The 22797-nt window shown below is 47.7% G+C and overlaps 1 protein-coding gene across 3 annotated transcripts; it reads left to right on the top strand.

Moving 5' to 3' along the window:
* Window positions 1–314: 314 nt before the first annotated feature.
* Window positions 315–22268, top strand: INCENP (inner centromere protein). Of its 3 annotated transcripts, XM_074586712.1 has the most exons (18): window positions 315–483; window positions 577–690; window positions 1482–2263; window positions 4260–4311; window positions 4471–4504; window positions 9848–9926; window positions 10482–10533; window positions 10855–10969; window positions 11057–11191; window positions 13826–13935; window positions 14757–14877; window positions 15636–15758; window positions 16281–16453; window positions 16737–16827; window positions 18328–18441; window positions 19582–19741; window positions 20490–20753; window positions 20873–22268. In XM_074586712.1, exons 1-17 carry the CDS (start codon window positions 347–349, stop codon window positions 20702–20704), a joined length of 2607 nt encoding a protein of 868 aa, XP_074442813.1. In that variant the 5' UTR covers window positions 315–346; the 3' UTR covers window positions 20705–20753; window positions 20873–22268. The 3 variants fall into 3 exon arrangements, with proteins under 3 accessions (XP_074442813.1, XP_074442812.1, XP_074442815.1); XM_074586711.1 differs by having other exon boundaries at window positions 20490–22268; XM_074586714.1 differs by lacking the exon at window positions 18328–18441 and having other exon boundaries at window positions 20490–22268.
* The last annotated feature ends 529 nt before the right edge of the window (window positions 22269–22797 follow it).

Raw genomic sequence — 22797 nt, 5'->3', positions numbered from 1 at the left:
ATCATCCCAGCCTCCACCAATCATAGCGCGTCCCCCCCAAGACGGGGCTTTCCATTGGCCATTGCCCACATCCATCATTCCCCCGCCATTAAAGCCCAGCAGCCTATTTGCCTGCCCCTCTAGGACCCGCCTTCCAAATCGAGTCCTCCACGACCACAGAGAAGGGTGAGCAGAGGGTAATCTGTTTTTGAGCGCTCCCGTGCCACCTCGCAGCCAATGGGGAGGGCGGGCGGGGGCGCAGGGCGGTGGTGATAGGCTGGCGTGGCGGTGACGTTACAGGGTGAGGGGTGGGCACTAGGTTTGAATTCGAGGCGGGCATCGGGGGCGGGCCGTTGGCGCTGAGGCGATGGTGATGGCGGCGGGCCCGGACCGACTGCCCGCGCTGTGCAGGCGGCGGCTGGCGGAGTTCCTGCAGCGGGTGGATGATGTCCACCTGCTATGGCTGCAGGAGATCGGTGAGGAGGCGGCCAGGATGTTTGGCAGGTACTACCCCACCACCACCCCCCCCCGCTCCGCGGCCGCTGTAGGCCGTTACCGGCCGCCCCCCGCGCTGAACCCCCGCCTCTTCCCTCCCAGCCACTACAGTGATGAGCCGGAGCTGATGCCCAAGACGCCGTCGCAGAAGAACCGGCAGCAGAGGAAGCGTTTTTCCGGCCTGCAGGATGAGAGCCAGACGCTGGGCAGGAAAAGGTGGGGAGCTGGGGCCAGGGAGGGGTGGCCGGGCTGGAGGCGAAGCGTGGGGGCTCCCTTAGCGCCGGGGGAAGGGGCGACCCGCGGGACGCCGGGAAAATCCGCCGCAAAGGTGGTGCGATAACCTGCTTCCGCGGTGCATCTCCCCCACACTCATGGGGTTAAAGGCCCAGTTAGGCGCTTCACCCGAGAGCTCTCAGCCTGGTGGCCTGGACGTGTTATGATACCATGGCTTTCAGGAAAAGCTCTGTTACTCTTTCCGTTTTATAGGTCTGTGCTTCTTCTTTCGTTATCTCTCCTGCTCTGAAGTGATTGTGTGTGTTACTTGCTGCCTTAGACGCCTTCATAGAATGTGTTGGGTTGGAAAGGACATTTAAAGGCCATCTAGTCCAGCCCCCCTGCAGTCAGCAGGGACATCTTTAACTAGATCAGGCTGCTCAGAGCCTCATCAGGCCAGGCCTTGAATGTCTCCAGGGATGGGGCCTCCACCACCTCTCTGGGCAACTTGGGCCAGTGTCTCACCACCCTCAGCGTAAAGAATTTCTTCCTAATGTCTGATCTAAACCTGCCGTGCTCTAGTTTAAAACCATTGCCTCTCTTTCTGCATTGCCCTGCTTTCTGCAGCTCTGTGTGTATTGAGCTCTGTACACAGACCTTACAAATAAGGATGTAGACACGCTGTTTCTGCTTACTGTGTTTTCACTCAGGGACCTGCACACGGGCTGTTCTGATAGGAGTTCTGGTCTATTCCTGAATCCAGTTCCAGTCTAATGCACTGTTTCTATTGTTAGATTATCTAGAAAGAGGAATAGCAGTTTCAAACTGGTGCCCTCCCCGCGATACTCTCAACGACTCCGAAATAAAGAAAACGTGGAACTAGTCAGGGCTGAGATCAAACAAGTCTCTCCACCTCAGCGTGTGACAAGATCCCAGGCTGCAACATCTCATAAAAGGTCGGATACCCTCCTTGAGATCCTTCCTGTCCAGCAAGTAGAAGAGAAGATTCCCTCAACAGAATCTGATGTCAGTGATTCTGTTAGCACTGAGCTACACCTCCAGAAGAGCGCACCTAAACTAGCAGCGAAGCTCTCCACAACCATCCTCTTGAGCTCAGGTGATGGCTCTCCTGAGGAAAGCAGGGTTGCCAAATCACTGCTGGGACCTGCAGCCTCTGAGCTGCAGGTCCCTCATACCCCTGAGGCAAATGATGCAGGAGAAAGCGAGGCTGCACCTAAGCTGCAGACAGCAAAGGCAGCTAATACTACTGTCATTTTAAGTGAAGAGCCTAGGCTGGAGGAGGGAGGTGACTCTGCTCAGGTACAAGAGGGTTCTGACGAGGAGCCTTCCCAGCGTGTAAGGGATAACCCAGGGACTCCGACAGGCTCTAGGCTGAGCCGTCGCTCGGTGCGCAGAAGTCTGATGGGTAAAACTTCCATGACTCGCAGAACCTCCTTGGCAGAGAAATACTCACTAGCCAGCAAGAGGGAAAGTATGATCCGGAAATCTATCAGCAGGACCATGGTCAAGAGGAAGGCAGCTCGGAAATCATCTGTGTCCTCCAGTTGCATGGACGGTAAGTTTGAATGGCACCAGATGAGTTTGCTTTGGACCTTTCCTGCTTTTTTTGATCTACTGCTTTTCGCTGCTGGAGGGAAACAATGTTATGGGGCTAGTTCTTCAGTTTGGGAGCAGCAGCTGGCCTTCCTAGGCTAGGCAAGCTGCAATTCAGCATGGATGTTCTAACTTGCTTTCTAGAGATGTATGTGCATAGAGAAACCCAGGTAACCATGCTAGTTCATGGCCTATGAACTCAGCCTTATAAAGATCATCTGGGAGAACAGCCTTAATGTCTTCTGAGTTTCTGTGGTGGCAGCTTGCCCAGCTGAGGAGGAAGCTGGCCAACGGGCTTTGCTGCTGCTGGTGGCTGCTTAAGGGGGTTATGGGCTCTCACAAAGGCCTGAATGTTTTCTGGGAAATGAGATAGCAATCACAAATTCACTGCTTTCTAAACAGAATCAGGCTGCTAGTTACAGAGCTTCTCTTTTGAGAAGGTAATTTTGAGGTTGAACTTTGTAAATTTATTAAAAGTCTTCCAAATTTTCACAGTTTGCAATAGAGGCAGGTTTCAGCAAAGGATAAACTGATTTAAATGTTCTTCAGCGCTACTGGAGTGTGCACATTGTATTTGGTGCAGGAGACAAAGCGATGGATATAACCTCTCTTTGTTTTCAAGCTGAGGGAAAGAAGTGGCTCATAAGTGGTGGACTAGTAAATGGCTCCTGAAATGCAGGTGATGCAAGAGAACCTCTTCCATGCAATTTGATGTTGAGGAGAGACTGTCTCTTTTACACAGCATGTTTCTTTGTTTGAAGGGAGAACTAATACAGCTGAAATAACGTTACTGTGATGTGTTCATCCGCAGCGTTCTAGCTTTGTGGGATTTGTGGTGCATAAAACTGACTCTTCTTGAAGAGTTATACTGGTTTTGCTGTAGAAAGATATATTTGGAGAAGTGCTTTAGTGGTTGTTTTTTTCTGTGTCAATTTAACTGCTTTAGCTGAATGTTTCTGCAGAACCAGAGCCCTGCAGTCCCCTGTACGGGTTTCCTGTGCTGGTAACAGGGTAGCGTGGAGGGCTGTCCAAGTTTCTAAGTGCAGAGTTGAGGGCTCCCTCACTAAAAATGAAACCATAGGGAAATGGTCTCATCTGTAATGTTGAAAAGGCACTGAAGTAGCTTTATTTACCCCGTTTAAATGATCAGTCTGTATTGTCTGGATTTGGATTACCTTGGAGGTTTAAGGAAGGCTTTGTTTTCTTCCCTCTGTGCTACTCGACGTGACTGTTCTGCATAGTCAAAATTTCTAGGTGTAAGGAGAGGAACTGATGTTTCAGGCAGCTCCAGTTGAGGTCGTTAATGTCTGAAAGCCCAAAGCAAGTTAATTGACTGCAGAGTGTGTCTGCTGTGTCTCTGATGCAGCAGGTCTTGCACTGGGTATGTGTACCGCATGTGTGTCGTGCTTCCTTCGATAACATCTGTGATGGAGGAATGGGAGCAGACTGCATGCTCTGAGATGCAAAGCCTGCCCTCATGTACTCCACTCGGGCTGAAGCTGCATTTCCTTCTTAATTATTAACAGCAGTTTCTGGCTGTGCTGGTGCTTAAAAGCCAGCTACCACGGAGCCAGCTGGAGTGCTTAGCAGGAACCAGCCCTCGGAGTGGAAATAATGCTGGGTTTAACTACTGCCAACATTGCACATTGGCCCTGCAAAATGAGTCTGAGCCCAAACCTAGTCACTCTTAATGTAAGCTCATTGAATATAACTTTAAACTCATCTATAATTGAAAGTGTCTGTTTTCTTTTCTTAAAATTGCAGGCAGTGTTTTCTCTAGTGCTGCTCAGGTGTATATTCGGCTGCCCTGACTTGCAGTGGCACGCATCGGTGTTGCAGGAGTAACCCAGGAGGCAGAACCAATGCCTCTGCCGGAGTCTGGAGTGAACGTTGCTCCTAAAAGGAATCTTGGCCTGTACCTGTGTGTTACAGCTCTGGCATTTTTTCTTTTCCTGCAGTCTCCAGCTCTGGAGAGGTGCCAGAGGATGAAGAAACAGTTGTCAAAGCTGGGTGAGACTACTTTAAGATATTTCTTTATCCTTAATGCCTGGAGGACTTTTTTACAGTGATATTCTTGGCATAAAATGCATTGCTTGCAGATAACAAGTGGCTTTCCAGTTTCCTTGATGTTATTAAACAAGCCTGCCTTTTTTCTTTATTTTTTTATAGGCCTCCTCCTGGACCTTGTACCCCCTCCAAGTTGGTAAGATTTGAGCAGAGATTGAAAGCGTTTCTGTTTGGGTGGACTTGTGAGCAAACTGTGTGGAATACACCTCTTATTTGTTACTGGGGAATTAGGGAGCTCTGGACACAGCCGACCCAGTCAGCCTGCTGCTTTGCACTTGAATAAAGAGGGCACAGAGCACTCAGCTCCCGTGTGTGCAGGAGCCTGTCCATAGCCTCTCTATCGATACACAGGCTAGAGACAGTCTGAGATTGTCAAGTCTGTTTTAATCGCAATGATCCAAAATCATCAAAACAAAAACCAGCAAAGATTTATTTGGAAAATGAGCATGTGCGACCCAAGGCTTATTTTGGATGCGAGCAGAGGTGTACTGTCAGTATGGTGTTACAATCTCAGATACATTTAAAGCCAAGGCTAGCTTTGACTAGAAAATATCATTCTCTCTGTCGTTTTGCATAAATATATTCAAATGTAAATGATGGGTTGATGCATGCCAGCACTGAATACCGACCTTGGTATTGCTGGCATTCAGAGTCGAGTCCTGCTTTCTGGCTCTTGCTTCTTAGCCTCTTGCTAGAGATCAGTTGTATGAAAATTCAATCCTGAATCTATACAGATAAACAACCTTCTTATAATTCAGGGAAGTTTTTTTTCAGTTGGACAGAGTCACAGAATCACAGAATGGCAGGGGTTGGAAGGGACCTCTGGAGATCATCCAGTCCAACCCCCTGCCAGAGCAGGGTCACCCAGAGCAGGTGGCACAGGAACGTGTCCAGGCGGGTTTGGGATGTCTCCAGAGACGGAGACTCCCCCACCTCTCTGGGCAGCCTGTGCTAGGGCTCTGCCACCCTCACAGCAAAGAAGTTCCTCCTCGTGTTTAGATGGAACTTCCCATGGTCAAGTTTGTGCCTGTTACCTCTTGTCCTGTCGCTGGGCAGCACTGAAAAGAGCCTGGCCCCATCCTCCTGACACCCACCCTTTCAGTATTTATCAGCATTGATAAGATCCCCCCTGAGTCGTTTTTTTTCCAGGCTGAGGAGACCCAAATCCCTCAGCCTTTCTTCATCAGAGAGGTGTTCCAGTCCCCTCAGCATCTTGGTAGCCCTTTGCTCTCCCCTCTCCAGCAGTTCCCTGTCCTCTTTGAACCAGGGAGCCCAGAACTGGACCCAGAGCTCCAGATGTGCCCTCCCCAGGGCAGAGCAGAGCGGGAGGGTGACCTCCCTCCACCTGCTGGCCACACTCTTCCTGATGCACCCCAGGATGCCATTGGCCTTTTTGGCCACAAGGGCCCATTGCTGGCTCATGGTCATCCTGTTTTCCCCCAGAACTCCCAGGTCTCTTCCCACCGAGCTGCTCTCCAGCAGGTCACCCCCAACCTGTCCTGGTGGGGGGGGTTATTCCTCCCCAGGTGCAGCACCCTGCACTTACCCTTGTTGAATTTCATAAAGTTGCTCTCCGCCCCACTCTCCAGCCTGTCCAGGTTTCTCTGGATGGCGGCACAGCCTTCTGGTGTGTTAGCCACTCCCCCCAGCTTTGTACCATCAGCAAAATGTGCCGAGGGTGCACTCTATCCCCTCATCCAGGTCATTGAGGAATATACTGAAGAGGACTGGGCCCAGTACTGACCCCTGGGGAACACCACACATCACTGACCTCCAACTAGACTCTGTGACCCTAATCACAACCCTCGGAGCTCTGTCTTTCAACCAGTTTTCAAGCCACCCCACTGTCCATTCATCTAACCCATGCTTCCTAAGCTTCCCTATGAGGATGCTGTGGGAGACTGTGTCAGAAGCCTTGCTGAAGTCAAGGTAGGCAACATCTACTGCCCTGCCCTCATCTATCCATCCAGTCATGCCATCATAGAAGGCTCTCAGATTTAGTCAGACATGATTTCCCCTTGGTGAATCCATGTTGACTGCTTCCGATAGCTTTCTTTTCCTCCGCATGTCTTGAGATGACGCCCAGAACAAGCTGTCCCATCAGCTTTCCAGGGATGGAGGTGAGGCTGACTGGCCTGTAGTTTCCTGGATCTTCCTTGCCCTTTTTGAAGACTGGAGTGACATTGGTTTTCCTCCAGTCCTCAGGCACCTCTCCAGGACCTTTCAAAGATGATGGAGAGCGGCCCAGCAATGACTTCTGCCAGCTCCCTCAGCACTCTCGGGTGAATCCCATTGGGTCCCATGGACTTGTGGATATCCAGTTTACTTAATTGATCTCTAACTTGATCCTCCTCAACCAAGGGGAAGTCTTCCTTCGTCCAAACTTTCCCTGTTACCTCCGAAGTCTGGGACTCCTGAGGGCTGGCCTGAGCAGTAAGGACTGAAGAAAAGAAGGCATTCAGTAACTCTGCCTTCTCTTCATTCTCTGTCACCATGGCTCCTGTCTTGCCCAACAGCAGGCCCACATTTTCCCTAGTTTTCCTTTTGCCTCTGATATACTTGAAAAAACCCTTTCTGTTGACCTTGATATCCCTTGCCACGTTTAATTCCAAGGAGGCCTTGGCTTTCCTCGTTTCATCGCTGCATACTCTGACAGCATTCTTGTACTCTTCCGAAGTGGTCAGTCCCTTCTTCCACTTACTGTAAACTTCCTTCTTCCACTTGAGCTTTTTCAGAAGCTCCCTGCTCAACCATGCAGGTGTCCTGTGTCCCTTGCCCGATTTCCTCCTCTTAGGGATGCACCGATCCTGAGCTTGGAGGAAGTGATGTTTGAATACCAACCGGCTCTCTTGAGCCCCCCTGCCTTCCAGAGCCCTAGCCCACGGGATCTCTCCAAGCAGTTTCTTGAAGAGGTCAAAGTTAGTGGTCCTGAAGTCCAAGGCTGCAGTCCTACTTGTTGTTTTGTGCCTACTACCCATGATCCTGAACTCTATCTTCTCGTGATCGCTACAGCCAAGGCTGCCCCCAACCTTAATGTCCTCCACCAGTCCCTCTGTGTTTGTCAGTACTAGGTCCAGTTTCCTTGTTGGCTTCTGCACCACCTGTGTCAAAAAGTTACTATCAATAGACTGGAAGAACCCCCTGGCCTGTGCATGCCTGGCGGTGTAACTTTCCCAGCAGATACTGGGGTGATTGAAGTCCCCCATAAGAACCAAGGCCTGTGATTGTGAGGCTACCTTCAGCTGTCTGTAGAAGGCCTCATCAGCTTCCCCATCCTGATGAGGTGACCTGTAATAAACACCCACAACAGTGTCCCTCATATTTGCCTGCCCCTTAATCCTTACCCACAAGCTCTCAACTCTCTCTTCATCCGCCCCCAGGGAGAGCTCAGTGCATTCCAGTTGCTCTCTCACCTAAAGGGCAACTCCACCACCTCACATCGCTGGCCTCCCTTTCCTGAAAAGGACATAGCCATCCATGACAGTGTTCCAGTCATGTGAGCTGTCCCACCATGTCTCACTAATTGCAATGAGATTGTGGCCCTGCAACCGCACACAGATCTCCAGCTCTTCCTGCTTATTCCCCATGCTGCGTGCATTGGTGTGTAAGCATTTCGGAGAGGGAGTTGCGTGTGTGCTTTTCACCCTCGAGGGGTGGTAGGCCTTCTGGTTCTCAAAAATACTAGCAGGCTGCCCCACAAGTGCCGAGCTACTACACCCAGGCACCTCACTGTCAAGCCCAGTTGCATCCTCACCCTCCTTCGAATGCAGTTTAAAGCTCTCTCAACAAGCCCCAATAACTCTTGTCCTAGAACCCTTTTCCCCCTGCAAGATAAGCTATTCCCGCCCGTTACCAGCAGGCCCGGTGTCTTGGAAATGCAGCTGTGTAGAGGTTGTACACTATTACCATTTCTATATTTTTAAAGCTGCTTTTGACCTTTTCATTAGCTGGCAGATTATACAAAGCTTGTCAGTTTGTCTTAAACAAGCACAGAAAGTTGTAAATATCATTCAGGTCAAAACGTATCCCTCCACAATTCTCACTGCCTCCTGAGGAAGAAATCCCAGGATTATGTCAGTGTTTTGTCCAGAATAATTTTCAATAAGCAAAGACTGAATTAACGGAGTGGAGCTCTGTGGTCTTCAGTGCTTCTGTAGGCAAGGACAGGCTGATACACGCTTTTATGGCTGCACTTGTCAGTGGAGCTGCAAAAGTTCAAATTCAGTTTCTCTAGTGCCTCTGGATTTTTAGCTGCCCTGAGTTACAGTTGTAGAAAAGCTTAAAGGGAAAATGGGGAGAAGAGAAAAACGAACAGGCTGCTTTGCAGATCTGTGAATAGAGAATTCATATCTTTTGTTTCTGTACCCTGATGGATTTATAAATACAGTCTAGTCCATGTAGCGTATTTGATCTATCCTTGATCCTCATCTTTTATTTCTATACCACTGCTGGTGGGAGTGGGACCTCATAGCCTGTCCCATTCTTAGCCTATGTCACCAGGTTACCTCGCTCTATCTATCTATCCATCTATCAGCAGTTTTCTTGGCAAACCAAATGTGGTTTGATTCCTGTGAGCAGCATGAAAATGCAGTGAGTCAGCAACCTTCTCAAAGCAGACGATGTCTTTGTCTCTAGGAAGGTATAAAGACAGTACCTGTGTGCGTGCTGTTACTTCAAGGTCAGATTCTTCTCGGGCCTTATCTTGAATTAATTAGATTAATGCCCTTCTCTTGGGCCACAAGGTGCTTCCTATACTTAGCCTTAGGAGAAGACCCTACAGAAGCATTTGGGGAGGATAAAGTTTCCATACTCCTTTTTCCTCCTCTTCCCACCTCCTTTGTGTCTGCCAGCCTGCACGTTGGCCAAGGCGGGCTGGGGGAGAGGAGTTAATGCGTGCATTGCTCACAGAGCGCAGACTGCAAAAGTGCCTGCTCTCTCTCAGCCTGTAAAACCATTATCACAACAGAAGTAATTTTGTACGGTGTAAGTGCAAAGGCAGCAAATAGCAATGCATATCATGTTCATAACAGAAACAGATAAATCAAGGAAATGAGCTGTTTGTCTTTGCTGTCTCCCTGTTTGTCCATTTATCGCTACTAAGTGAAATGCGCGCTGCCTGACTCTTTGCCAGAAGCCCAGCAAGCGTAAACAGATTTCCAGCTTGAAATGCTTTTGTTCTTAATAGTTTATGAGTTTGTTCAGTTGAAGCAGCACGTCCCTCATTGTAGAAACTTGTGTTCTGTTAATGTCTGTGCTTCTAGTGATGACACGATATCAAGGAATTTACCAAGATGGTGTCCCGAGGTACGTTTCACAGCTGCAGGTTAGGACTTTGCTCTGGGTACTGGTACCAGTACTTCATACTACGCATTCTCTGGTGATATTGCAGTGTCCTTGTCAGAATGACATCACCATCTGAAACAGTAATCGCCTGTTTCTGTGTGAGAACTGTGCTGAAACTCATTTGTTTTTCCTACAGAACCCCCAAAGTCCGCGAATGTCACTTCGCTCTCGGACAGTCAGCAGAAACAACGATCCACCTGCAACGAACAGCAATGGTAGCTTCCAGAGGGGTTTTGTGGCAGAATTTTAAAAAGTCATCATTTGTTGGGAGGCTGACTGGGAAGTTTGAAAGATTGGCTAGTTAGTTTGAGAGCCCAGTTTGAAAGACTGATCTAAACTTTGACAAGCAAGGATTTGTTTCAAGAGCTGAGGGGTTAGGAAATTCTGTGCTGGGGTTATTTTCCACCCTGGGAAGCACATGGAAAGGGATGTAATGAAGATGCAGGGGTGCGTGTTGTCCAGGTTATGGGAGGTCGAGCTGAACCCCGTTCCTGAAGCGAGCAGATGCTCTGTATCTGTGCCGAACACGATGGCACCGCATTAGGGCAGACTGCACACCCCAGATTGCTGAACGGCTTTGCTCTCTGTTATGTCTAGGTTGGAGCGGTGCTGTGCAGTTGCTGAAAGCGAGAAAGGTCTCACTGTGCATAATTCATGGCAGGGTTTTTTGCTGTTGAGTGAGCTTCTAAATCTCTTGTCTGCTTTCAGAGCTGTGTTGGAAGGGATTATTTTTCTGCTAGAACTAACTGTATAATTACGTTTTCTTTCAGAAAGCAATTTAAATAAGAATAGGGAGACCCAGGAACCACCTCAGAGTGCCAGGTATGTTCATAGGATGGTTCCGGTTGGAAAGTGCCTCTGGAGATCTGTAGTCCAGGTCAAAGCAGGTTCAACGCTGAAATATTGTTAAATGGCTTCAGTGTTTTGTGATTAGGAAACTTTGGCAATAAGTTTTCTCTGCCTTTGTGAAAAGAGGATTTAATTTGTATCTTCTATCACATTAGAAATTTTTTATTGGATATTTACTTGTGCATCACAATGAAATATCTTTAAGCTAGGTTAGTCTTACGACCTTTTTTTCGACCTGACTTTGAGACAATCAGGAGGGTTTGCCATGTGTGATGGACTGTATTTTTCTCACAGGAGACAGCCAAGTTACAAGAGAGCCGTGGATGAATGCTATGATAATCAGCAAGCAGAAGATGGAGGGCTTTCTCCTCCAAAAAAGATCCCATCCCCTGCCTTCCCAGCCAGCAAAGTAAGATCCTCATAGCCCTGATGTGCTTCACCAAGACCTGTTCCTCGCTCGTGTTCCTGAGGGTTGTTTTTGGCATTCCTCTTGTAGGTTGTGCGTCCTTTCAAAACATTTTTGCACACTGTGCAGAAGAACCAGCTCCTCATGACGCCAAGCTCTGTGGGGAGAAATGGAGTAATAAAATCCTTTATCAGGTACAACACTCCTCTCCGGTCTGATCCCAAGGTAAGATGAGACTGTTGTAAACCAGTACGTGATGGTCTGATGAGTGTTGAAGTTAAAGCACAGATGTGAAAGAAACTTTTCAACCCATATTAAACTAAGAAGTAACTTTAAGCTGTCTCTTTACACTTACGTAAACTAAATAAAATAGTGATTAGCCAGCTTCCTAAAGAGTTCTAATGTGGACTCTAATCTTTATTACTGCAGCATTCCCCTGTGATATTAGCAAGTAACAGCTGGGAATGAAAACTGGGAAAGGAAAACCAAGGGATTTTGAATACTGCAGTTGAGGCGTATATATAACTGAAGTCTGCACATCCAAAGTCTCCTTTCTAGGACTTTTCTAATGAATGAGATCTGAGCAAATGCTTCTTAAATCCAGTTCCTAAAGGGGGCCTACAGGAAAGATGGGGAGGGACTCTTTATCAGGGAGTGTAATGATAGGATGAGGGGGAACAGTTTTAAACTGAAAGAGGGGAGATTTAGGTTAGATCTGAGGAAGAAATTCTTGGCTGTGAGGGTGGTGAGCCCCTGGCCCAGGTTGCCCAGAGAAGCTGTGGCTGCCCCATCCCTGGAGGGGTTCAAGGCCAGGTCGGATGGGGCTTGGAGCAACCTGGGCTGGTGGGAGGTGTCCCTGCCCAGGGCAGGGGGTGGAAAGAGGTGATCTTTAAGGTCGCTTCCAACCCAAACCATTCTGTGATTCTATGAAATCCAAAGTTCTGATGTTCTGAGGTTTTTCATACCTTTGAAGCTGGTAGAAACTTGAGCCTGTCCTGACTCGAGACCGCTGGGTCCGTGAGACAAGTATGCCAGTGTCCGGATCTAATAGCCATTGGTATCCATGTAGAGTAATTGTTGCAACAAGCAAAGATGAAAAACACACCTCTGCTGTTTGCAGGGAGATGCCTCTACCTATGCAATACCAGAGTGAAGTTTACAGCATCACAGGGGGGGCACTCCTGTACCAAACAGAGTTTGGGTGGATGGGATTTGAGCAGATCTGGTTCTATATTTCCAAAGGGAGTTGGTTTTCCCTGTGTTCTGCTTACACGGGCCAGTTTGGTCATAAGTAGTGATCATTCAATTATGTGGGCTGGGCTTGCAGTAGGAATACTACCTGCATCGCTGATGGGCAGCCCTCACTCTTACCTGCGTTTAGATTTGGTATTTAACTCGGCAGAGAAGCCAGTGTTCAAGGAAAAGCAGGTTTCAATCAGTGTGATGAAGTTCCTGTTCCAGATGGTGCTCTGACAGTGTCAGGCAAGTACAAGGGAGTAGCTTCACAGGTGCACCGAAGGACGGGCTAGAAGCTGGCGTGCCCGGCATAGAGTGCTCGTGCATAGCTGCTGGGTATTGTTCTAATACCCAACAACTTGCCTGCAAAATACAGTAGTTCTAGGGCTTGTTTTCACTGGCAGGAGCGTTGGTGAGGGAGAGCAGAGCATGCTGCAGAAACGGGTTTTCCTGCATCTAGCAACCTAATAACAGAACTTCTTTGTATTGCTTGAAGCTGTCATGGTTTACTGCTTAGAGCTTTGCCCTACTCCAGCAGATAAGAGAAATCTGTCATTAGGAAGCAGTGAAGGATTCCAGCTCCAGTCTCACTGGTGTTCCTGCTGACGTTAGTGTCTGTATTGGCAAAGGAGCTATCTGCTGAGAAAGGAGTCTTCCGACTAGTGCATCCTCCTTTGCTGTCAGTTCATTCAATGTTATATTTTGTTTCACGCCAGTGCGGGCAACTTCCCCTCAGGGCTTTATCTGTGTCGGGGCTAAACATCACTAAATAGCACCAGAGCAATAAGATATAATTGTTAGTTTTAAATTAGCTGGTTTGGATAGTAGTATCACCAATCATTTACACCATGGAGCCCAGCATAAAGTAATCACTTGAACAATTCAGTGGGCTTGTACTAAGACCAGGCCTGTCATAATTAGGCATCTGCAGTATCAAATCTGGCATTAATTTAGTTTATCTTAATCTGTTTGCTGCGACTGCGGTGATGGCTGGATCTTGCTCTTCTAATTGACAGCATACTTAGGCTGAGTTAGCTGGACTGTTTAGAAAAATGAGGAAAATGCCCCGCATTTCTGTCTAGATGACATATGGGGCTGAGTGCATGCTTGAAACAAGCTGCAAGCACTCTGTCTAAATGGTGGTGGTTTACCATGAGAGAGCTTTGTGGGAAGCAAAGACGCCAGCGGGAGCTCTGAATTGAAGCAAGCAAGGTGTTTCCTAGAGCACCATCTGTCCCCCACACTCGCTGCAGGAAGTCAGTTCATTACCAGGCACTAGCACTGCTTTTCTGCTTCTTTTTACCAACATAAATCGCAGTGCTGTCTGTCTGCAGTCTCTGTGGAAGCTGCCTCGACTTCAGGAGCTGATGCTTCTGTTTCAGGTTCCCAGCTTCTTCTCTTGCTCTCTACGATTAGCACCACTCTCTTGTTTTCCATCGCATCTGTTCCCAAACATCCATCACCACATCCCAGGCTACCTGAGCTCTGTTTCAGGCTTGTTGCCATCCTTTGGTTCTGGCTGCAGTTCCTTGGTGTTACCTCTGGGCCATTACTTGACCTGAGCAAGTTGAGGTTAGAAAGAAACCCTGGCAGGTGGGTATAACACATTTCAATCCACCTCAGGAAAAGGAAAGACAGAAGCTGGAGACTCTGAGGAAAAAGCAAGAAGCTGAGGAGCTGAGAAAACAAAAACTGGAGGAAGAAAAGAAACGGCGACTAGAAGAGGCAAGGCTGTGAGTATATGCTTTCTCTCTTGTCTGGAGTGCTCTCTCTGCGCCTGTAGGTCCCTATATCTAGGTCTTGTATCTTGCGGAGTCCATACATGCAGGAAAATTTCTCGTTGGCGTGCTCTCACACTGCAAAGACAGTATTTCTTCTCATAGTATCTATCTAGAATGCTAATAAAAAGTCAACTCTCCTAGCTGACTGCTTCTTCAGCTTTTCTTCTTAAGTCCCCTGTCTCAGGTTGGAGCTTAAAAATATTGGTGATGTTTAAATGAATGGTGTATTTGGTTCATTGAATTTCATACTGTGTCTGTTGACCTTGTAATTGAGTTGTAAGGAACTCATCTAGCTGGACTACAATGATCATAGAATCATAGAACTGCGCGGGTTGGAAGGGACCTTTTCAGATCATCGAGTCCAACCATCAACTTAACTCTGACAAAACCCACCACTACCCCATGTCCCTCAGCACCGCATCGGCCCGGCTTTTAAGCACCTCCAGGAATGGTGCCTCCGCCACTGCCCTGGGCAGCCTGGTCCAATGCTTAATAACCCTTTCGGTGTAAAAATTGTTCCTAATACCCATCCTACACCTCCCTTGGTGCAACTTGAGGCCGTCTCCTCTTATCCCATCGCCTGTTCCTTGGGAGAAGGGATTGACCCCTCCTCTCGGGGAGCTGTAGAGAGCGAGAAGGTCTCCCCTCAGCCTCCTCTTCTCCAGGCTGAACACCCCCAGCTCCCTCAGCCGCTCCTCACAAGACTCCTGCTCCAGACCCCTCACCAGCTCCATTACCCTAAATAAATAATAAAGCTGCCCTGTGTCCTACAGGAAGCGTGAGGAGCGTCTGCGCAAAGTGCTGCAAGCTCGGGAACGGGCAGAGCAAATAGAGGAAGAGAGGAAAAGGCGCATTGAGCAGAAGATAGCTCTGTTTGATGAGAAGACTGAGAAGGTAAGGGCCAATATACCTATAGAGCTTATTTGGGAGAATAAATACTCTATTGAGGTAGATGATGCCACGTAAGTGTGCCTTCCAGAAAGAGAGGAACTGAGGCTGCTGAATGGACCAGAGAATGGTTGAATAAAGATCTTTCCAGAAACTTCTGAGTGACTGCCTTTCTCTTGGTTACAGCAAATGGCAGATGAAAACACTTATTTTCCAGAATTATGAGTCTAAATGGGCTTTATTAAGGCTCTGTTAGTCAGATGGGAGTAAGAACTTTGAGCAGATAAAGCCAGCCTAATGGCTCTGAGGCTTTATCTGCTTGAAGCTGTTCTCCCATCTGACTAATGGATGAAGAGGTGAAAATAAACATACTTCCTCCAGACTCTTTCTTTATCTGAGACTTTCAAACAATTTGCACATGTGACCATAGCAGTCGTTTGTCTGCTTTAATTATCTCCATCTGCTTTGCTTATTTCATTGTTCTGGGAGTATATTTTGATAGCTTTTGTGATATTAGATGTATAAATACCAGAATAGGATCAGCTCTTCCTGTGGAGAGGTAAAAGAGGGTCGTGTCCCTAAATATTACCTTTTTAAAATAAAGCAGAGGTCCCATTGCCTCCTGGTGGCAAAAAAGGGAGCTTTTGCTCCCTGAGAAGGTGGGAGCTCTGCATCTTTGAGCCTTACTGCTGTGATATTTCACAAGCACTGAGAACTGTCCCACCTGAGACTCAGGTATTCAGCTAGCTCTGTGTGTGTCTCAGGTGCGGGAAGAAAGGCTGGCAGAAGAGAAGATCAAAAAGAAAGCAGCTGCCAAAAAAATGGAAGAAGCAGAGGCCCGGCGCAGGCATGATGAAGAGGCCAGAAAACAAAAAGCGCTGCAGCAGGTCTGTGCTGGAGCCCATCCCATCACCCTGCATGCAATTAGGATGGCCGCAATCTGCCACCGTCTTTGTGCAGGGAACCCAGCGGGAGTACTAACACCAGCCAAGGCAGGGCAAATTCCTGGAGCGGAGAGGCTTTGTCCTTAAAGCTCTCCATGATGTTGTGCTTCCTGCTTCCTCTTGCAATGTGCTGTGAGCTCTTAGTGGTGGCTGTGACCCACATTTCTTCCCCAGTTCTGGACAGACTCTTACTGAAGACCTTAATTTGTGGATCTCTCAGTTAAACCTGTCTCTCAGAGATCCAGAGCCTGGTGGCCATTAGGCCCTTTCAGGTACAATGTGGGCGGGGAAAGGCCAGCACTGAGATAACTGGAGAGATGATGCACCTACCTTAAAAGCAGTGGGACTTCAGCCCTGAGTTGTTTCCCCCTGTGTAGTGACTTGGGCCAAATAAGGTGTTCCTGCTCCTTTATTCTGGAGCATGTTCCTGTACAACGTGAGTAATTGCCTTGTTGGGCTTACTAGGAGGAGGAGGAACGTCGGCACAAAGAGCTAATGCAGAAGAGGAAGGAAGAGGAGCAGGAACGTGCCAGGAAGATTGCTGAGCAGAGACAGGCAGAACAGGAGAGAGAGAAACAGCTGGCTGCAGAGAGAGAGCTGGAGAGGAAGAAGGAACAGGAGAGGATCCAGGCAGAAAAGTAAGACAATATCCATTTATGTACCAAATTCTATGCTGGGACTTTGAGAAGAAGCAGGAACAGAGGGCACTAGTGAATGGCCCAGGAGGTGAAGAGCCACTTTGTGTTGTCAGCGCAACTCTGGACCATTGTGGGTGCTGCGCTGCCAAGAGGAAATTCTGGGCTAAATAATGTGGGGAGTGCCCTGAAAAGCTGTGAGACAGAGCGGTTTGCAGCAGGCGCAGGAATGGGAGGGTACCCCTGCGTAGTTTTGAGAGTGATGGTCTGTTGCTTTGGTTCTCAGGCTGCGTGAGCATCAGGAGAAGGCTGCTCGCCTGCAGAAGGAAGCGTTGGCTGCTAAAGAACAACTGCACAAGGAGACGGAGAAGACAGAAGTAAGTACTCTCTCCTTGTAGCTGGGTAGAGCCACATGGATCTGACGTCAGTAGCCATAACTGTCCGCAGCAGTGAGCTGGGAAGCCATCGAGAACCCTGATGAACGAGTTGTTGCACTTCTGAACTTGAGCAAAGCAAGGTGCTCTTACCCTGTCTGCCCTCTGCCCGTTTCCGAAGGTGTGCCTGCTCTCTTAAGGTGGCAGCCATGCAAGAAGGACACATAAGTGAGGTTTTTGGTTTTTCCCCCTTTCTGTGCCCAGGTGTATCTGTACCTCTCTTGATATCAAATGGCAATTAATCCCAGACTTTTCAGAAGCAACATCTCAACTTTACATTTGTGCCACCTTCAGCCAGACTGTAGACTTTGTCAGGTTATTTTCTGCAACAGTCACTCAAGCATAGATTAACGAAGCAGGCGTTTTTGCTTGTGGTGTTGAAGAGGAACTTTTGATGCCTTGGCAGTCCGTGCCATCTGAGTAAAGCAACTGCAGCCGGATAGGCTCAGGGCTTTGCTTAACTTGCAGTGTGCGTTTTTACTGGAGCAGAGAGAAAGCCCCCAGGTGTTGTTCAGGCAGCTTTTGGAATATTCCTTCTGAAGAATTTGCCCGCAGTAATTGCTGGGAATTGGTAGCAAAGCCTTTGCTATTTGGACTGTTCCTTTTTGGTTTATATACAGTCTGGGAGAACTTGCACTTTCAAGACGATTTGTGAGAAAGAACAGAAGGTTGGAATAGTTGGTTGGAAATTGTCCAACACTTGCCTGAAGTCATCGTCACTCCACTTAGCAGAGCTGTGGCATTAGCACACCGACAGCCGTTGTCCAGCTGCCTCCAGGGAGCTGAATTCCTCGGCGGGGTCCCTGTGTGCCCGGCAGGACCCTCGCTCTGTCAGCGGCATGAAGTTGGCAGGGTCTGTGGTCAGACATCTCTACTACTTCTGCTGTTAAGGCTGGGTGGGATTTATTTCACCTGATTTTAGGCATCTACTGTTTGAGTTAGCAGCCTCGTGGTTTCCTTTGGATTCAGTAGGGAAAAGTAAGCGTTCATGGGGTGAGATTCTTTTGCCCTACTTGGGATGGTTACTATGCAATGGGATGACTTGGCCTCTAAAAATGCCGTTTATTAGTTGAAAAAGAGGCTAAGATCAGTAGCACAGACTTTTCCATCTGCAGATGGTCAGCTGGTTGCTGATGTTTCTATCTTGAAGGTAAAGGCAGTAGCAAGTTTTTCAGAGCATGAGGTTCTTGCACTATCAGAGGAAGGCAACTAATGCTCTTAAACGGGAAGGTTGGTTTGTTTGTGCCACTTTGAGGAAAGCTCAAACTGTTCCATTGCATTTGTTCGCTGTCTGCACTGCGTTCAAAGTGCTCCTTAGCGCCATGAGCAACAAAGACTTGCAATTAGATGCTTATTTTTTTTCCATATCAGAAAAATGGATCCCTGGATTAGCAGTGTAGCTTAGTTCCTAAGATTAATTCATTTGTGATGTCGGCTTGCCAGCAGGAGGAGCAGAGGCTAGCAGACATGAAGAGGCAGCAGCAAGAACAGAAGAAACTGCCAGAGGAACAAAAGGCTAAAGATAGAGCCCAAACACAGCACCTAGAGAACAAAGAGGTAATTCTGCTCTCTCTGGTGAAATTTCCTTAAGGGATGACATCAGAGAACTTTGACTGCAGCACTGACATGCTGGTACAACGGGCAGTTTTACCCTCTGCTTTTTATATTCCCTTTCAATAATGAAGGGATTCTGTAAACTTTTTCCTGGTCATCTGAGGTGGCCTCCTGGTGGCTTTGAGTATTTAAATGCCTTTTGGGGAGTGAAAAGGAGGGAAGGGCAGCAGCAAGTATTTGCCAGAGTTTTCTTGTCCGGATAAGGCAGTTGGCTGTTAAAGTTGCCTTGTCTAAGCGCCTCCTCTTTAAATACGGGCTAAGCCTGGCAGGCAGCAGGGATGCTGAAGTGTTATTTGAGTTCAGAGTTGGAAAGAGCCACGGGATGGCAGCAGAGTCTGGGACAGGATTCCGTTCTGGCCTCACTGCTGACGGGACTTGAGAAAAACCTGCAGGTGAATGTACGTGTCTTGAACATTGAAAGCAAATATATGGAACTTATCTCCTTGCAAAGCTATGTATTTTAACCTTTAAATGCAAAACCAGCAAAATATGAGTTAATGGACACAGAGCCACGAAGGCAGCCTCTTACGGAGAAGAAAAACTGTTTCCAGCTCTCTAGAGAGATGTTTCATGGTTGGTGAAACTTGCTGGATTAAGTTTTTCTTCATCACTTGCATTTCTCAGTCACGCTGTTGCCGTAAAAATTACCATCCAGTTTCTCCTGAGCTGTTATGTGCATATTCTCTACATGGTGATAATCGGTTTAATATTATTAAACAAGCCCGGAGGTTTGGTTGCAGAGTATTTAAAGCATGTTACTCAGCTCCCGCTTTGACGATGTAACAACTGCATTTAAGCCTTGCTTGAGTTGAGTGGAGCCGCTGTTATGTATATTAGATGCATCCATTACTGGCTTGTTCATGTCAACCAAAGCCAATTAAGCAGCCTAATTAAACAGGAGAAGGCAATGTGAAGTCATAATTGAGTCAGAGCTTTAGCACTGCCAAATGTCAGGTTTTACAATTATGTGGTAGAGCAAGAGTTGGAATAGTGAGGTTTTCTAATCGACGAGCGTCTTGCTGCTGCTCGGGAGCGTAGCAGTGCTATTGCATTTAATGTCTGTGGAATATATTTGTCTTCTAGAATTCACCCGTCTGCAGTTCATACCAGATGACTCCACAGGGCCCGAAAGATCCAAAGCCTCCCATAATAAATCCAAACAACTACGGGATGGATCTGAACAGTGATGACTCTACTGATGACGAAAGCCAGCCTCGCAAGCCGGTCCCCGCCTGGGCCACGGGTATGTGTAGCAGGGTGATACCCGTCCTGCGCGCCCCAGCAAGCCCTGCTGCAGCTTTGCGCGTACTCTCTTCCAGGAGAGTAAGACCTGGCTGGTGCAAGACTTTGCCCAGTTCCTCCCACTTGCACACTGTAGTTAAAAGTACTGATCTCCAGCAGCACGGCTGGATGCTGAGTCAGGGGCTCCTCCACCACTTGGGGATCTTCTTGCGACCATATTGGGGAACAAATACTCTTTTAAACTGCCTTAAAGGAGCTGCTAGTGTCATTTTGCCAACGTGAAAGGAATAATTATGAACTAGTGCTCTGGCCTTGAGCCTGCTTGACATTGATTTGGCTTAAAAAGCAAAGTAATGCCTGATGTCATGGATCGGGTTTTGGACAGTTGTTGTTCTGGTTCTGAAAAACTCAGTTCCATGATTTGCTATTCCACCCGCCCCAGGGAAGCTAAGAAGTTGCAGGGAAACTAATGGTATCTGCAGGAAGAAACGCTGAGAAGCCTTGCCGCTTGCAAACTTACCCTAGTTCCTGGACAGAATTCAGTACACCCACTATTCACCCTCCAAGTGATCCATGGTGAATCTTTAGGCTTAAACAGGGTGCTTTAAAACACCAAATACTGCAGGATTTCTTCCATTTGTGATGTCGGTGTGATTAGAGATGAGGAGAGCAGGGACACGCTGCATACAAACAGCCTACACAGCAGTTTCAATTAAAATTAATGAAAATTTAATCCTTTGTTTCTCCAGGAAACCAACTTACCCAAGCTGTAATCCGCCAGTACTACAACCCTCCCGATGTCGACGCACTCTTTGGGGTGATCGTAAGCCCCAAGCTGGAGGACATCTTCTACAAAAGCAAACCGCGCTACTTCAAGCGCACAAGCTCTGCTGTCTGGAATTCGCCACCGTTCCCAGGTGCCAAATCGGCTTCAGGGCTGCCATATAGCCTGAAAAAGTACTGACGGGGCAGCGGCTGTTTCTGGTGCAGTTGGTCTGCATTTCTGCCTCTAGGTGAGAAAAGATTTACCGTTCAATATCTGTAAATCTTTACATATTAGCGTTGAATAAATGTCAGCTTTTAATGGCCCTCCTGCATTTTCTGGTTTTGGGGCTTATTTTCTCACTGTTAGGCAAAACACCGAGCTTTTGGGAGATATTGCCTTGGAAAGATGCATCTCCTTCTACCCTTAGCTTGAAGCTGGCAAAGATTTAGACCTTTAAGTGATGAGATTGCAGCACCTAAAGCGGTAGGATCCTGCCCTCTCCAGCCAAACGGGCTGGTCGCAGCTGCCAGCAGCAGAGACGCTGCGTGTCTGGCCTGTCCCTGCCCACCTGGGCGCTGGAGCCCAGAACCTGTACAGCGAAGGACCACTGTGCGCATAGAACAGAATCACAGAATCTTCATGGTTGGAAAGGACCCTTAAGATCATCGAGTCCAACCAAACAACCTACAGTCTCTGCCACCAGAGCATGCCCTGAAGAGCAGAGTCCTTTAGGTTGGAGAAGACCTTTAAGTCTGCCACCATTGAGTCCAACTGCAAATGCAATGCTGCCAAGTTCACCACTGAGCCGTGTCCTGAAGCACCACGTCTACACGTCTTTTAAATATCTCCAGGGATGGTTCCGATGCATAGATGTGATTGAAAGAATGAGTTTAACCTTAATCCCTTAATCCCTGCCTTTCTCTTTTCTCCCCTTGGCCGTGTCATTTGTTCACCATCAAAGCTGGCTTTACTTCTAGGCCTGTTTGCACTTCGTGTTCAGTAAGGCAGCGTCAAACGGACTCCGATCAGAACAGTTTCCTCTTAACAGCAAAATACCAGCTCGGAATTTCAGGTCCAAGAGCACTTGGAGTTTTACTCATTCTTTCTACACCTAACTTGCAAACGGCAGGGCCACTCGTGTTTGCTCTGTGACAGCCTCCTGTGCGGAGAGCAGAGCGCCCCGCAGAGCAGCACTGACTGGAAGATTTTAAGGGGAACAGTTGCACTGGTCTCCGTAGGCCGTTGTGGAAGTCTGGCTGCGTCGAATCAGGCAGCCTCTGTGGTTCTCACCTCAGATTCCTCTGTTCTCGCTGCTTGATGGGTTTTAAAGATGGGCGAGCGTTCACGGCTGCAATTTCGGTATGCCAAAGACTGAGGAACACCGTTTCTGTGTACTTACAACCCGGTCCTTTAAAAACACCACTGTAGGGAGATTATCCAACGTGTAAGTGAGACTTCTGCCTTTCCTTGTGCATATACTTAATGTTTGTAGTCATTAACAGCATATGTTAATGTATAGGAACTGTTTGCAAGCAAATGTCTTTAAAATGATGTAGGGGTTTATGTTGAAGTACATCGAGTGCTAGATGCTGTGCTATTGATCCCTGGCTTTATCCGCGAGATGATTGTACCTTGATAGATGCTCTGTAGATTGTTTCGTATTTTAGAATGAACACAAACTTTTTGTAAGAAAGCTTGCTGAAATGGGAAAAATTTTAAAGTCGAATGCTATTTGAATGTCTGATAAAAGTGAGTTAAACCATCTCTTTGCGTCTCTTCTGGGCTCATCACAGCTTTTTATTAGAAAAATCCACAGTGTTTTGGCACCTGTCCTTTGGGGTTGCTTTTTGCACTGTTCACCTGAGATGGGAATGTTCTGTCTAGGAAGAACTTGGTAACTCCTGCTCGAGTAGAAAATATTGGTGCTTCGGTAGCCCTGCAGCATTTGCTGACTAGTTTTAATTTCTTCTTTTGTTTCTGGAAATGGGAAGAGGGACAGTTTGGCATGACGACACACTCCCAGAATCTTTGCTAAGGAACACAGGACTTGAATCCACCCTGCACTAACCTACATCCCTCACCGTTCCCTCGTATAGCCCTTCTACGTCATTCGCTACTTGTGTAACTCCAGAAAACACTCAGATTTGCTACCACCAGGTGGAGCAGGGACTTCAGTCAGAGCGCACAACTGCAGCACTGGTATTTGAAAGCACAAGTAGAAATCCTAGGAAATTAAAACCTCAAGATTTTAAGGAAGATATTTTCACTCCTGATTTCAAGTATTTATCTTA

The sequence above is a fragment of the Larus michahellis genome, chromosome 4 (assembly GCF_964199755.1).
Source record: "Larus michahellis chromosome 4, bLarMic1.1, whole genome shotgun sequence".
Classification (NCBI taxonomy): Eukaryota; Metazoa; Chordata; class Aves; order Charadriiformes; family Laridae; genus Larus; species Larus michahellis.
The sequence above is the reverse complement of the archived record's forward strand: the minus strand, read 5'-3'. Positions and strand labels throughout refer to the sequence as shown.